The following is a 16,865-nucleotide window of genomic DNA, read 5'->3' on the forward strand; positions in this document are numbered from 1 at the left end:
TTTTGAATACTTTCGACGTAGAATCCGAAAACATAGAAAAAATAGGGGACCCTATTTGAAAATAACAAAGTTGATGGGTGCTTTCTGTATTTGTGGAAGTAGCGCCATCTTGAAAATATTTTAGTTCAGTTCATCATTTGCCAAAACACTTAGGGACTTATCAGTTTAGTTTCATTTTCAATGGTTCTCCATCTTTCTAACTGACGCTCGTCAAAAATGACCCTGTATAGATATGTATAGACAAAAAGAGTATTATAGTTACTCTTTGGTATAGAATAGGAGATAGTATAATTGTGCAAATAGTTTATTTTATTTGCCTAAGTACTGGAGCATAACAGTTGTGTAAGAGAACAAATAGTAATATTTCAAACACCATACAGTAAAACATAGGCAAAAAAAACACCAATCGTTACTGTGCTATTAAAGTGCTCTTTGCAGGTATGGGCAAGTAAATTTCATTTTGCAAATGGCTGGACTTTCTTTGCACGTCCATCCCATCTTTCGCGTACTGGTTGCAGCAAAATTGGTAGTATTTCGCACGCAAAATGATAAATTATTTCTGCCGCGCTTAAAAAGCTGAATCCCAAAAAGATACATAAAATCCCTCCCATATTTGCTGAAAATCATGGATAATTAGCTTTAATTTTTTTCGAAAATACTCACATAATAATTCCAAATTATCATATATCTCATTCTTGGTGGATCTACCAACAAAATATGTCGTCGGAAACAATTTCACAATTGCTACTCCCTTTCTGTAATAGTGCCGACAAAACTTTTGCATTTTTTTGAACGGTATCTACTCACAAAAAGTTGTCAATGCTCTCATTCGCTAAAAGTTTCTGTAAGTTTGGGAAATTGCTAAGTAGCCATCTGTGAGTAATGCGCTTGTAAGATTTGGACGCGCGAAAATCATATTCATTGCAGTTTGGTAGGCATTTGCACGTAGATCTAAAACGTTATAAAATAAATTCGTTGATCAATTTTGAAGTTTTACGTTTGAAGAAAAGGTCCTTCCTGAAAGGTAACTAGCTCTAAAAGTAAATGCATTCAGTCACGTATTAAAAGTAGGTAACATACCGGAAACTTGATTTTGGCAAGCCTTATGGCGCTGTTCACAAATTGGTGAAGTGCGATTGCCTGGTGAGATGTAGTTACATAGGGTACGTATACTATAAATATGTAACTTACTTAACGCATAGTAGGGAACACAATTACACATTTCTGTTGTGTAGTTGATTTGGCATTCCATCAGGCACTTAAGCAATGAATAGCTTCTAAAAGCATAGTTTTAATAGTGCAGTTTTGTGTGACGACTACCTAATTACTTATACAACTTTAACTTTCGTTCGTTGCTAAAGTGACACCAGCGACTTGCTGCAGTTGTGTCGTGTGTTAAGGAAGTCCTTGCATCTTTGATAAGTGGGGAAATTGCAATCTCGATTTTGAACCCTGGAAGAATGGTAATTAAACCCTCGCCCAGTGGCAGTTCCAAGGGATCGGCTATTGAAATCTGCAAGATCAACAAAAAGTGGTGTACCAAATTGAGCACTATATACCTTAAATCCGGCGCTGTTTGTAGAAGAACAAAAGTAATTGTCAACATCTGTCTTTAACATTATAGTTAATCCCGAACCTACGGGAATAAAATGACTATTGAAATGAATAACTGAAAAAAAAAGTACCTATTAACCTCCATGGAATTGTCTCATTTGTAGCATTGGGCGAGAAGCCTGTTTCAACAGCCCATTTTTCCGCGTTGTACGGTCTGCGATCTTTCAAAAGGTCCTCATATGGCCTTAAGATTAAAATCTTGTTACTACGATAACATTTACGCCCTACCTAGGTCCATACATGTGATTAAATACGCTCTTCATGGGAAAATGGTTGAAGCTACAACATGCCCCCTCATTTGTTATAACAGAACTGAATATACTTTTGCAATCAACTTCTTTTTCCAACCAAAAACACAACCTGACCGTTTCACGACATTTTGGCGATACCTATTGAAACCATAGAAAATTCACTTCATTGTTAGAAAATTTGATGAATGTGACACACATAAGAGATGTTGAGTAACTTATGTAAGACAGACACTAATAAACTTTATTTTTGAGCTTAGAGTACGATGATCACTGAGGTACCTACACTGATGGTAAAGATCAGCGTGTCATGCAATTGAAGCCTGTATGACCTCCCCGCCTTCTCGGCCGATAATGTTTACTAACAGAGAAGTTCACATAAGGGTAATAACACCAACAGAATTTAACGTCTGCCTTAAAAGTAAGGAGGTCTGGCAAGTTGCCCAATCCATTTTACCTCAGCTCCCTTTAGGAACCCTATAGCATGAAGGCGTAAAGGGTAATACGCCTATTTGGGGCGTTTTTACCACTCTACCTCTACGCTACCGTGATTTGGGCCCTGTTACAGACTTTGGCAAGTGAATGACCGTTGGGGTCTGTCCAGGGGGGTAAGCCAATAGTTTTCTTGAGGTGAATGCACGATCGCTTTGGTAGCGCATATGGTTTTCTCTCAGCTTGTTCTTTCCAGGATAGTTCTGGTAGGTGATCTTGGGTGTGGTTTGCATCTTGATGTTCGAGTCTCGGGTGAGTTGTTGGACAAAAGTATACTATTCTTCTAATAATTCGTTCTTGAGTTACCCTACAGGAGTGAGACTATATACTGTCCGTCTGTGTGCTCAATACATGCGTTAGCGGCGAGTGGTACTGCTGTTTGCAGGTTGCATGCGCTCTTAGTGGAGTTTGTGGGTGGTGCTGTTGAGAGTTGAGAGGGGCAGGGCGGCGGGACGCAGGATGTGGTTGGCTGCTTCTGCCTGGTGCGCTTGTTGCTAACTGTCAGCGCACTTTCGCTGGCCTCCTCGTCCTCTCCTTGCCCGTCCGCCATTTCGAGTTCTCATCTTCGGAAGTGGAGAGGTTGCGGGAATATTCGAAAAATCCCGATAGGCATCGAGGCACCATAAAATATTAGTCATCGGCGATAAGAATCAAAAGCGGATGTGATGCATTCTTTCTGGGAAATATGACGTGTTTGTTCGAGAGCATTATTTCTTAAAATGTCTGTTTCGTTAAATTAGATATGCCACGTCCTTTTTATCTTAGAATAGCGGAATTCTGCAATTATCACAACTCATTCCTTTTATCAACCACAATTGGTTGATTGTTTTACAGAAGGTTGCCAGTACTAGTCCAATCTGACTAAACTTAAGAGAAGCAATAATGTTCTCTCATAATTTAAAGAAACTGCGATACAGTAACTTTTAGACTTGTGTGCAAATAAAACTCACCCTTTTAGTGAAGTTAATGAAATGCACTTGCTCAATGGGTGCTGGTCTAGCATTTAACAGATCGTCACCATGGGGATCTTTAGCATCGCACAATACGCCAAGACACCTTTTGCTGAAATCTTTATTAAAAAACTTAAACGAGAACGGATCACTAATACTTACTGAAAAGGATCGTCCGCTTTTAACGCTCGATTTTTATTCGCTCGATTCATGTCACAAACTGTGATAGTTGGAAAAGGCAAACGGTCTGCGTTTATCGGACGTGGATTTATACTTATTATAATTCGGTCATTGTAGTTGTTAACTATGGTTATTATAAAATAACCGGACAAAAAGCTGGCTGCAATAAACGCCGCTAACCAGAATAGCCTGGTGCAAATATAATAAAGGAGAAACGAGAATTTTGTTAATTCATGGTACATACCGCTCTATCCAGCATAATTGTTGATTTCCAACGTATTTTAGACCATGTAGAGTACATTGTTGTAAATAATTGTTTATTTTTTCATTCAGTAATTTCCTGTCGATCATTTCACTGGTAACAAGTGAAGTCTGCTTTGTTTTAGACATTGGAATTCATTACTTTAATTAATTCAGATGGCACTGTCTAATTAACTATTTGGCTGATTGATAACGAATGTCAACTTAAATATATAATTACTTATACTGCTATACATTAATTGCTTGAAATTGATTATAACTGTGAATTTAAAAAAAATGAGTGTAATTAACTATAGAACGCAAAAGGTTTTACTTTACATGACATGCGAAGCTGGATCAACAGTAACGTAAAAAGAAGGAACGCTAACATAACATTTAAAATCAATAAAAACAGTCATGTACTAATATGCGTTGCGAGTCAATCATAGACCAGTCAAGTATAAAAAACAGTTAATAATAATTACTAATCTGTTTGACTGTTCAATTTTGATGGAGTATTTGATTCGACTGGTCAAGTGATAAAATGTCAATGTTGAAATAAATCTCCAGCAAGGAATACTTTTACATCTCTGTAAATGCATAACATTTATTTAACAAGTACATTACAACCGCTCATTATATTTGTGTAACTGTTATTTCATATGGACATACATTTTGTTCGGTGCAGAGTTAAAACAATGTTACAGATTAAATTTGTATATAATAAATTAATAATCACATATATAAAAGCAGATTGAAGAGGTAGCTAGATTAGATTAAAAAAAATATCAACTATAAGTGAAAACGATGTGCTCCATGACGAAAACGTAATTTTATCTATTTAGCTTAAAATGATCGATAATCCGTTGGATACTTTGATGGTAACATACTTGTCATATAACGAACGATGTGATTCCAACCAATGATGGAACAAATTTCGATTAATTTTTCCTCAGTTTCGCGACTATTTTTTTCTTCCTGGTATTTTTGGAGTAGTTTCAACAGCCTTCCGTGATGTTTGTAGATTGTCGCATGCCACATTGCAAATGTCAGCACAATGGATGCAGATGACTGCAAATTAGGTTAAATTCAGAATGTGGCGACACCAAGAAGTATTATAATAGACCTTTTCAGTTAAAGGAAACATTTTTCTTACATTGCATGTAACATCACAAGTCAGTGGTTGAACTGAAGGGGGACAGAACCAATACTCTTTAAAAATAATTACAACACACCATTACACATTTGGGAAAATAGGCTTGTGTCCAAGATCGCATGGCCCACTACTAGAAAATTGCACCCCTGCATTTCAACTACTGACCACTTGAGTTATTTCTAAAAATTCCGAAATGAGAATTAAGAACAGCTATATCCATTAAGTGTCAAACACAAGGTGTGTAGTCGTAGACTCTTTCACTTTTTCAAAATATACACTACCTTATCATTAGGATCTGCAAAATGTAGCAATGCTTTCCAAGTATCCGAAATTTCTTCCAAACTCACTTTATTATACTCTTTCGAGCCTTCATCAGTGGATAATTGGGACATCTGGTAAATGTGACACATCGCGATACCTTTGTGACACAAGCTCTCAACCAAAATATTCTTCTGCTTCTCCATATTGCTGTAAGAAGCCCAGTTACACCAAAAAATGAATGGGAGGAGAGATACCTTTTTATCTTCGAAGCATCCTGTCGCGGATCATTCTTTATGCCAAAGTAAATTAGAAGTGACTCTTGATTAACGTTAGCTATAACTTTTTTGGCAATGTTCATTATCTTTTCTAAATCGTCGCGGTTATAGCTCTGAATTTCCTTCTCTTCGAATGCGGGAAGTACGTGTTTCGGATCGGACGGTATTATGTTTTGTAAGTACGATATATGAACTTGTAAATGATCGGGATATTGAGAACACAATTGGTTATAAAGCGCTTCTGCTGTAGAACTCGCATCTGAAATTGTTTAAGGTGTATTCTTGCACGGATGTGATTGAATTTACCGAGTTTTGCTAGCCATGCAACCTCCAAATCCCGTAATGCTTCCTTATATTCGTCGGTTTTTGACTTGTCTTTGTCCGGTGATTTAGAGGCTTTTTTCGAATTTTCACTCAGAATGTATTTTATGGGATAAGTGTCTACTTTCTTTCCAAGTTCGTCTTTAGCGTAAGTTACTGTGCCGATGAGAAAATGAGCAAAGTTATTGGTCTTTGACGAAAATCTGTAAACGCATTACTGTGAGAGCACCAAATACAATTCACAAAAGCATACTTATCAGTTGTTAATGCTGATATATAAAGAGGAACTGTAGAGGAATGAAGGGTATGGCCAAATGCGGCTTTCTTGTCACCAACAATCGCTTGAGCATGACTGCTATAGACATCTAATGCTATTGTGGATGGTAATTTTTGATTTAAGAGAATCGAAGTGTCAGTTAATTTATCCAAATAATCTCTCCTCTCATGACGAACTTGTAACTTTATAGTGTAATCGCCCTTCTCCAACTTAATGGAGTACTACAATATAAACATTAAAAACCAATTCTGTACCAAGACTGTACACAGAATTCAATGCTTTTCCAAGGTATCTTAACATAAAACTGTTGCTTATATGGGCTGTAATTAATTATTGTAACATAAGAGTTTGCCCACGCGAGGTTACCCACGCACGCGCAAGCTCAGTTTTATGAATCAAAGGCGCTAACATTTGCGTACTCGTTGTAAAGGTTTAGTTACATTTACAAGGGTCGCATAAAATAAAATTGAACTTCTACGGCACTGGAAAAAAAGTGTAATATGACAATTTCTATTTGAACCATGGTTAGCTCAGCAATAAAAATATATTCAAACCCCTTACGTTGAGGAGGTTTGGCCCTTTATCTCCTCTTGAAATCTGAACGGCGAAATTCAATGCTCTGGTTTGATTGAACTCAAATACATAAGTACTCATATGAATTTAGTTGATTAAATACAAAGTATGATCAACAAAATTTTGATTCAGGGAAGGCTCTGGAAAATTTAGGTCATGTGTAATCATCGACCATTTAAACCTGGACTGCTGGCGTCGTATAATATCTAGTATAAAACTTGAAACCCAGCGCCATCACTGAGTATGACTAAAATAAGAACTAAATCTGTGGCGCTAAATATGAAAATTGCAAGGACAAGGTATACCTACACAAAATATGTTTGGATAATGATAACAATAGATCGTGGATTAAGTTTTTATATAACAAATGCACAAATGTTTATTGCAGCGCTTAACCAGTCTCCAGGATAACGTGTAGTAAATGACGGTGAGGGTGTTACACAACATTCATTTCTTCAACTTGTTCTTGGTCGGAGAAACTATTCATTTGGATTTGGAAAAATTAAAAGAACCGAATTAGCCTTTTACTTGCGCGAAAAACGTTTCTGTTTTAACGTCCTTGTTGTGAGGTGATAAACTGCATCACAATTTTTTACAAAACAACTTCAGCGTCCCATTTTTAATTAATTATTCTGCGTGAAATATATTCAATAAAAAATAACATGGAAGGTAATTTGAGGAACAGCAACACTGTTAAGAATGTATTACAGTTTCTAGTCCGCAAATATATAGGTACAAGAAACTATAGTACCTATGCAAGGCGCCAAAAGACCGCAGCAGTTGGTGCGCCATATTCGTTAAAAAAAATTATACATAAGTAAGACGCTTCTTAAATTTTGACTATGCAAGCAATCTAATTATTTTTTCATCCAAGTGTCTAATATTAATTAATTGGACAGCTTGCGGTCAAAGATGACGATAAAAATGAACTACAATTACACATGACCGATACTCTATCTCTCTGTTTCAGGGTCAACTTGAGTCACGGAATTATAGCTCATACCTTATTAATCAAAACAATGGCATCCATGCTAAATGTGATCTATTATCTAAGCTTGTCATTTAATACATAAAAAATTTACACACACCTCTGAATGAAGCAAAGGAATGGTATCACTGAAATTAAATGCAATTTTCCAATCAATGAAACAAAATAACAAAAACTCACTTTTTTTTATTCGATTCGATCAATAAATATAATACGAAATTTGTTGCACGCAAATAATTTTTTCACAGGTCAATTCCATAAAAATGAACTACAATTACACATGACCGATACTCTATCTCTCTGTTTCAGGGTCAACTTGAGTCACGGAATTATAGCTCATACCTTATTAATCAAAACAATGGCATCCATGCTAAATGTGATCTATTATCTAAGCTTGTCATTTAATACATAAAAAATTTACACACACCTCTGAATGAAGCAAAGGAATGGTATCACTGAAATTAAATGCAATTTTCCAATCAATGAAACAAAATAACAAAAACTCACTTTTTTTTATTCGATTCGATCAATAAATATAATACGAAATTTGTTCCACGCAAATAATTTTTTCACAGGTCAATTCCATAAAAATGAACTACAATTACACATGACCGATACTCTATCTCTCTGTTTCAGGGTCAACTTGAGTCACGGAATTATAGCTCATACCTTATTAATCAAAACAATGGCATCCATGCTAAATGTGATCTATTATCTAAGCTTGTCATTTAATACATAAAAAATTTACACACACCTCTGAATGAAGCAAAGGAATGGTATCACTGAAATTAAATGCAATTTTCCAATCAATGAAACAAAATAACAAAAACTCACTTTTTTTTATTCGATTCGATCAATAAATATAATACGAAATTTGTTCCACGCAAATAATTTTTTCACAGGTCAATTCCATTAGGAATATTAAAAGTACTTCAAAGCGAGAGGTGGCGATGCCAGGCATATGCCAAAGTATCAAGTATCAACTTCCCAAAAATAACCGAAAAAATGAAAGTTATTGACGTGGATAATACTCTCTTTTGGTAACAAATTGACATTATCTCTCCTTGGAAAACGCCGCTTCCTTTAGAAATATGGAAACAAGACACCGCCCTGGTAACGTTATCTTCGTGATAAATACAAAGTTTAGGGGAAGAAGTTTGTATCAATCGCGAATCCAAGCAAACCTGCTTCAATTTCGCAAAATTAATACTCGAGAGCGTGATTATGCGAAGGAATAGTAGGCCAATGTTCCACTGTGTTTATATGAATTTTGCCCAATTTATTAACTAGGTCTTGTTGTGCACCGATTAATTATCTTTAAATTCCCTGCCAAACGCCGCTGTATACAAAATTTTATTTATCGCACAAGACGCTGTCCAATGACGTCACTCAACTTTGAGGAATTTTCTTTTAACCAGCTGTTACATTTGACGATCCTAAAGAAAATGTGAGTTTTAATGTGCGTTTATTTAATCCCGTTTCTATTTGAAGAGCGCTTCTGCGGATCGAAAATGTTCCTTCGCGTAAATGTTACCACTCGTAAATAACCGTCCTTGTTGCGAATTAGGCTTAAACTTCGATCCCAACGCAAAAGCAAGCTTGAGGGAAACTCGCACTTTGTCACCAACCTGGTTTCAATTAACGTCGCGAATGAAAAAATGCAGCAATGTTTAGTTTAGAATTTTTCAAAATGGTTCGTAACCACTCGCGAAATTAGCTTTCAAAAATCGCAATTATGCGAAAAATAAAATTCTCACACACATAGTACTCGAAAGTAAAACCTCGTCTACCGAACACCCTCTTTACAACTTGGGACCTCTCTTCGTTTATCTTGAAACGCACACTTTTATTAAAAACGTACACGTTGTTATCGCCTATTATTTCCAAACATACTTGTGTTCACGTTTGTTATGAAGCGGACAGACAGATGGACAAAGAGACCACAATCATGAAGTTGAGTCGCGCGTTAATAATATACATATATAATATATAAATAAATAATACCAATAACCAAGAAATTGTCATTTTATCCTGCCATCTTTTGTTCACTGTCATGTCTGCAATAAAAATACGTATAAAATGCAATACTGCAAATAATATTTAATAAAAATATAACAAGTGTTACATCTATTTTTTTAAACAAATTGTACGCTCTTCGACTCCAATATATATAGGGTGGTCTGTATGAAAAAATATAGGTTAGGGTCACATAATAAAATCCAAACGGCCTGTATAAAAACTGTAATGCAATGGATTCTACATAAAACAAGTGCTGTAAAAAAGATTTAGCCAAAATCATTTTTAACAATAAGAAAGATATGGAGCATTAAAAAAATGGACTAAATTCAAGAAACGCCCCTTAGCGCCCAAACGATTAGAGATAGTTAAATTCTGTTTGCGCCAGTGATTTTCTCTGTATAATTGAGCTTGACATCTAGGTCCATTTTTTATCTCTTAAGATAAAGGGCGTTTCCAAAGGAAAATGTTCAATTTCAAAACACACTGTATATACTTAAATAGCGCTTGGAGTAGGATTGAATAAAAAGGGGGATTCTGACAATAGCACCTGGATAGATTAATTCAATTTTGTAGAAGATGGTATTCAGAGGCAATTTTAATACTCTACTGGTGATTGCATTAGCCTTCACTGCGGAAAACAGACAATTTTTACACTAAACAACCGACTATTTGATCTGACCAATACCTTCGGTACAATGTAAACACAATATAATTGAACTCATCTCTCACTACATAAGTGGCACAGATCACCTGTCATAAAAGCATCAAATTCTGCACACACTTTCTAGGTATCGAAAACTTACCTTAGACGGATATGAATCTCCACATCCCATCATTTGCTTATTGCTATCATATAGCAACCAAAATTGCGATTCAAACTCGGATTCATACAGAACGTCGCTCAAGATTGCGTAATTCGGTGTAACATCGGTTGCTTTATTTAAATGAAAACTATAAGACAAGATTAATTCGTATATCTGTCGACCTTTCGGAATAATGTCTCTAGCGGTTAAAGCATTTATTTTGGCATCGGTTGGCCTGTAAATAAAGATTGAATCGCACTGATAGACCATTGCACTTTACCTCAAAATTTGGACGGAATTTTTCAAGGTGATACAAGGTAAAATTTCTTCGCCTTGTAAACTGGAAACTTGTAAGGAATGGATTCCTTCCGATGCGAACATACTGATGGATGGTTGACTAGGTTTAATACCGTGAAATGAAATTAAGTAATTTATACTAGTGTCACCTAAGTTAGCCCAATATTTAGCTACAACTATTTCCAATACATTGCCGCCTCGAACTTGGAAACTTTGTACAGTATCTGTGTTAGGCATGACGGTTAAATTCTTGTTGATTTCTAAACTTTTGCAACTTTGTTTCGGCAGTAACTGCATGCAATGTAAAACGAAACGACCAGTTTGCTCTTCATTTCTGCACCTCAAGCGTATTACTCCCCAAGTCGCTAGCTCAGGTACAACATAAAAATGACGTTTGATTGTGTTTGGTTTAAATGTGACGTTATCAAAATGAACTGTATAATTTGGAGCAGGAACCTGTTCGGCTTGTATAATAGTAATTGGTATACGGAAAACTGGGCCTTTTGCTACACAGTTGACATCAAATGCATCTATACTCGTGCTATGAATACCGTATTGCAGTCCAGATGTATCTACTTTAATAGAAATTGTTCTTGCCATATTCGACATGTCTAAATGACTAGGATAACTCACATAACTCGCTTTGCAAATCAACACTAATCTTAAATTAAAATTCAATTTGCATTCGACTTTTATAGATTCAATGTCTTTAAAGAATGGTTCTATGTTAATCGAACATTCGTGGTTCTTCCGTTCACCTTTAGAACGTATGTAAACGCCCTTTGTGTTGCCAGAACCGCACGTAATGTGAAAACGTACATCACACTCCTGTACTTTAGAGTAATTGATTAAAAATTCCATCGATTTATCAACTTGTACGAGTCCTGTACCTTGCGCGAAAGGTTCTACATTATCCAAGTAGCTTGCGCAATTTTCCAATGCCCTTTTTATACTGTAGGGCGAGTACGCCAAATCGCGCTGCTGTAATCCGGAAATCAACAGAGCGACTATTCCGGCAACGTGCGGGGAAGCCATAGACGTGCCGTTCATCAGTTGCGAGTTACGCAAGGTAAAGTTAGGAACGGAGGTAATCGCACCTCCAGGTGCGCACACGCTTACACCAAAACCGCCGTCGATGGTGGGCCCCCGTGATGACCATGTGTACGCCATACCTGTTGATAAAAAATGGAAATATTAATTGGGTCGAATTAAATGCAAATTTTAGACTTCACATCCATCCAAAATTTATTTACCATCGCCTTATGAGCATTTATGATCAGTAGAAAATATTTGTTTCATACACTCATTGCCTTGGGACGACATGTACCCCCACGACTAGGGGACTGGTCATATGCTCCATGTTACCAAATACTCCAGTTTATAACATTATTTTCTTACCGCTTGATATTCCTGATTTAAATTGCATTTAAGTAACTTTATGATTCTTACTATATTTTACAGTGACTTTATATTTATATTAAGTCACTGTACTATGTTTGATATTCTTACGCCATCTAGGTATTTCCTTTGTAATCTACTAGTTTAAATGTAAATTATTCTTGCAGTCGAGTTCTTTTACCTTAATTCTTTGTTTTGCAGTTAGAGGACATCCAAGTGTTATAGATTCATTACTATAATTCTTTATTTCGCCGCTTGAGGTCGTGCAGATGTTTTTCATGATACTTCTGATTCTATCCCTTTTTAAATTTTAGTTTGCCCATGAGTTGTATTTCTCGCGCAGTGAAAATTTTGCCTTTGTGTTGGTTGGTTGCAAATTATTTTTCTTCGGTATGCCATTACTTTTTCTACTGACCTCGTATCTACCTGTGTAAGGGTTTTTGGTTGTGGCTGTCACCATATATCTTTGGAGTGATTGCTCTTTCCCTTTTTGATGTCTGTGGTTGTACTTCATTGAAGCGTTTTATGGGTTTGTATTTGCATTAATCAGCACGGGGTACGTGAACATTTTGAATTACCATCAAGTACGTTAACTTGAAATAATTATGTTTGTTTACGAGACAATTTTTGCCTATGTAAAGTATGGGAATCTTGGGAAAAGTGGGGTGCCTAAAAGTTTGTTCAAACCTAGTAGAGTATGGGGCTCTTACTCATTCACAAATAATGCTCATCCATTGTCTGTATAGACATGTCAAACCTTAAAATGTATTTTTATAATGACATTATATCTAGACACAATATAGTGGCGACACAAAAACAATGGAACGAGAGAAGAATAATTGCAGTTTTATGGGTTGAACGTAATGCCTGTTTTTAAAGCACACGGCAGAACTGGGTACTGCTCGCGAGCTTCCCGCTCGAAAAAGCGCTCCAAGCGGAAAAAGCGCTCGCAAGCACTTTTCGGAGCGACCGCTTGGTGCTCGATACTCGAGTGTTTACTTAAAATGCTCGGCGCTCGAGCGTTTTTTTCTGCCGACGAGCAGTTTTTCCGCTCATGAGCATTTTCTTTCGCTCGCGAGCGGAAAAAGCACTCGAGTCGGTCGTTTTTTCCGGTCCCGAGCGCTTTTTCCGCTCCTGAGTGTTTTTTTTTTCGCTCGTGAGCGCTTTTAACCGCCCTCAAGCGCTGAAGGATCAAGCGCCGCTCGCGAGCGTTTTTTCCGCTCCTGAGAGGTTTTTTCCGCTCCCGAGCGCGTTTTCCGCTCTTGAGCGTTTTTCCGCTCACGAGCACTTCTCCCGAGCGCTCGCGATAAACCGCTCTAGCACTTTTAGGAGTGCTCGGAACTCGCAAGCGGTTTCGCTTTGCAAAACAACTCGATGCGCGCGAGCATTTTTGAGAAAATAAGGGTGCTCGTCGCTCGAGTTGTTTTTTAGAACGCTCGACCCACCTCTGGCACACAGTTAGATATATTCCAACAAATCTAATGTCTGCAGCACTAAGGGTCTCAGGTTGAATGCGGGGTCGGGCATTGCAAAAGTATAGTGGGTTGGGTTGGTAAAGCAGACAAACTATGGCCTTTTTAGGGCATTTTTTAAGAACTAATAAATGTGCTATTGTTTGCGTTTTGTTAAAATTTAAGCAAGATTGGTCCATAAACAAAAAAGTTAAATCTGCGCATGCGCGGAAGGATATGGCCTATCGGTCTGAAAATTAATAAGAGTCGTCCCCAAACAGCAAACGATACTCCTGCAAAAACTGACAAAATTTTTCCCACTGGATTTTGAATTATCTTGCTAACGACAACAATTTTTTCTGTGATGAAAACAATACATATGGGTGCGAAAAAGTAATATGAATACTCAATGATTTCTGAAGATTCCTCACCTAACAATTTTTGCCACATTGAATACTCAGCAACCATCATCTCGGGCGAAACGTACGCACCCACTCCAATAATGGTCTCTTGGCTAATATCAGGCGGTGTACCTACAGTGCTTAATGCAGGTCCATGATTACCCGCCGATGCTACCCAAGTAACTCCATATTTGTTTACAACCTCGCTCATCAGTTCTCCTATACGCCTATGAAATAATTGGCAACAAATGTTAATCGACAATTTATCTAATTACCCTGTATTTGACCAGTGCGCATGTTCGCCATAGCTCATGTTTATGACATGGACTGGTGTCGTCTTCTGTAATTCGATTACCTTGATCATCGCACGAACTAAAGCGGTTCCAGTTTCCATCGACCCTAAACGTCCATCACCTATTGTGAGCGAAACAATTTGAGCACCCGGAGCAACTCCATTTTTCTCTGGTGAATCCGGAAAGTAAGCGGAGGCGATTGAGGCTACATGAGTACCGTGGCTTGCTGAAACATCAAGGTGCTTACAATGAAAGCAACAGATTAGAATTATTACAGCACAGTCCAACAAGTTCCAACACGCTTCCTTCATTATGCACGTTGATGCTAAAATTCAACTGATCAGCTTTGGTCAGTGGATGAAATTCTTTTGTGATACTGTATTCTCCTAAAAGAGGGCACTGATTCAATTCCCCTTTTTCCGTTGTATCAACGCAGGCAACCCATTTAGTTCCATCGTGAAACAAAACACAGTCATACACTGGCCCAACATCCGAGTACTTCTTCTCATAATTCGTCAACACCTCAATTCTGGCTTCTAAATCTTCTTTGTCTAACTTCTCTTCTTCTGTTAAATTCTGCTTACCTACACAAAAAAGATAATTACTGTCTTGGCGGTTTTTTGGAGTAATACCCGAATGAAGAGACTCAAATTTTGTTAATGCGCGATTCGCTTCCGCGCACGATAGTTTGTGTGGATCGTCCCAGAGTTTCTCTTTTCTTTCTTCTTGCATTCGTTCCTGAAGTCTCTTAGGATATAGATCGAATGCACTCTTCACTCCTAGTCTATATTTGTTGGTTGGATTTGACCAATTTTCTGGTATCTAAAATAATAACAATGGTGTAGTTTCGGGCGTAGTACAAGATTCCTCGTCACAATATAGTAAACTAGCTCTTTAACAGTCATATAACTATGCTAAGTTTCCTTTTGTGAGTAGGAGTAGATAAAGTGATACTTTAACAGCGAGAATTTCATGATGCTGCTATTTGAAATTTTCTGGCTACACTGTCTACAGTTAGAAAACTGTAGACTCTGCATCTTCAGCTATTATTCTACAAGTAAATGGACCCAAAAGAATTTTAGAGTAAGAAAGCAAAAGGGTAAAACAAATCATTATAGACAGCAACCTTTGATCATGAACTATAGAAAATATACGCTTTTAAGAAAACAATGAACCTCAAAAACATATTTCAGAGTAAGTTGTACTTTCACGTGAAATGGAAAAAGCTGGTAAACATATTTACCAAAGTGTCTTCCTTACAAACCCCATATTTGCTCCCCAGACAACACACGTCGAGGTAAATTCGCATCCGTATCATTTTTTCCTGCAATATTCCCTCCCACTGGAATTTTTGCTCACCAGAAAATTGCTCAAAGGATGCATGCGCGGGTTGAATATGGCGTAACCTAGTTTCTTTCCATATTATGTGTTTTAGAAGTCCTTAGAATATTATTAGTTGTGTGCTACACGTCATAGGAGTCAAAAAACTGTAGATATAAAACAAATTGTTTAATAAAATCGATACAAGTACCAGGAACATACTCAAAACATCAACGCAAAGGCGTTAGTTCCATGTTTATGTTATTGTAACTGAGAAAATATTAAGAAAGCACAAATTTTGAGTTTTTCTGGATATTACTCTCAAACTTCCATGACATTGTGAAAATGCACTTCTAATATATACACAAAACACTTCCAGTAATATTTACCCATTGCCCCCAACTTGCTTTTCCTTCCTTGCTGCCCAAGATACAGGTGCTCTTCATTTAATTTAAGAATAGTGACAATACATTAAAATGCTAAGTAACATATCATCAGATTCTAGTGACCATTGTTCTACCGCCTAATCCACAACCAATTCATTCTTTCAGGGCAGCCTTTTACGTTATCGTTTTACTAGGATTACCGTAATAAAAATCATATTCTTATCTTAAATCAATAACGTAAACAAAAAAAGGAAACTACCTCATGCAGATAACACAAGCAAATATGTTAGGTAAATCCAAATGACCTTACTTTTAACTTACGCCCCGTCAGACCTGTGAGATAACCATCTTTAGGCTGGACAATGGTAGTGGTTGTAACATCACCACAACCGCTGCAATCGAATCTTTCAATCACCTTAACCTTTCCATCAGATGTCATCTAGAGTAAAATGATTAATGCCATAATATGTACGAGTAACTTACCTGTAATCCGGGAGCTCCAGGATCTACACCTGAATCGAAGATAGCAATTACTATACCTCTACCATCATATTCGGGATATTTATTTAGGAAAGTGACAACTCCTGTCTCTTTCTTAGGTAGTAAGCCCCATACGGGAAATTCCGTATCGATGCTATTATCTGCCATTTATATTGATTGAAGTAATTTATTTTAAAAATTTAAACTTATGCACAGTCACTCATTCATGAATAGAAAAGTGGATATGGGTAGGGTTAACCATAACCACTAAACAGATGAGATGAGGGAACATAAACACTGACGCAGATGACAATGGAAGTAACTCCGCGTACGTCAGTTCATCTAAACGTACCATTCCGACCGGCAGTCAAGTCTTCACGTCTCTGCAGTCGCAGCTCAGCAGTTTCACCGTGCTCTGCCACACAGAGCGCGATCTGTATTC

At 37.1% G+C, this 16,865-nt stretch overlaps 2 protein-coding genes across 9 annotated transcripts; both read right to left on the reverse strand.

The window, feature by feature from the left end:
- Window positions 1-301: 301 nt before the first annotated feature.
- LOC116170459 (pickpocket protein 28-like) lies at window positions 302-4,165 on the reverse strand. 4 transcript variants are annotated; one of them, XM_031486884.1, is made up of 13 exons: window positions 3,729-4,165; window positions 3,467-3,673; window positions 3,305-3,416; window positions 1,855-2,003; window positions 1,686-1,798; window positions 1,560-1,636; window positions 1,329-1,513; window positions 1,192-1,277; window positions 1,081-1,140; window positions 998-1,034; window positions 808-951; window positions 664-755; window positions 302-616 (listed from the first exon to the last, which is right to left on the reverse strand). In XM_031486884.1, exons 1-13 carry the CDS (start codon window positions 3,872-3,874, stop codon window positions 456-458), a joined length of 1,569 nt encoding a protein of 522 aa, XP_031342744.1. In that variant the 5' UTR covers window positions 3,875-4,165; the 3' UTR covers window positions 302-455. The 4 variants fall into 4 exon arrangements, 2 of the variants coding, with proteins under 2 accessions (XP_031342744.1, XP_031342743.1); XM_031486883.1 differs by having other exon boundaries at window positions 1,081-1,277; XR_004145241.1 differs by having other exon boundaries at window positions 571-616; window positions 664-751; window positions 808-1,034.
- A 148-nt stretch (window positions 4,166-4,313) lies between these two features.
- On the reverse strand, window positions 4,314-16,739 carry LOC116170457 (tripeptidyl-peptidase 2). Of its 5 annotated transcripts, none has more exons than XM_031486879.1 (13): window positions 16,427-16,737; window positions 16,254-16,382; window positions 14,870-15,059; window positions 14,513-14,821; window positions 14,220-14,463; window positions 13,975-14,171; window positions 10,678-11,866; window positions 10,398-10,632; window positions 5,991-6,235; window positions 5,723-5,940; window positions 5,396-5,675; window positions 5,162-5,348; window positions 4,314-4,795 (listed from the first exon to the last, which is right to left on the reverse strand). In XM_031486879.1, the coding sequence occupies exons 1-13, from the start codon at window positions 16,589-16,591 to the stop codon at window positions 4,571-4,573; spliced, it is 3,813 nt and encodes a 1,270-aa protein (XP_031342739.1). In that variant the 5' UTR covers window positions 16,592-16,737; the 3' UTR covers window positions 4,314-4,570. The 5 variants fall into 5 exon arrangements, with proteins under 5 accessions (XP_031342739.1, XP_031342741.1, XP_031342738.1 ...); XM_031486881.1 differs by lacking the exons at window positions 16,254-16,382; window positions 16,427-16,737 and adding exons at window positions 15,481-15,724; window positions 15,780-15,929; XM_031486878.1 differs by having other exon boundaries at window positions 14,513-15,059; window positions 16,427-16,739.
- Window positions 16,740-16,865: the final 126 nt, after the last annotated feature.

This window comes from Photinus pyralis, unplaced genomic scaffold (assembly GCF_008802855.1).
Source record: "Photinus pyralis isolate 1611_PpyrPB1 unplaced genomic scaffold, Ppyr1.3 Ppyr1.4_LG5, whole genome shotgun sequence".
Lineage (NCBI taxonomy): Eukaryota > Metazoa > Arthropoda > Insecta > Coleoptera > Lampyridae > Photinus > Photinus pyralis.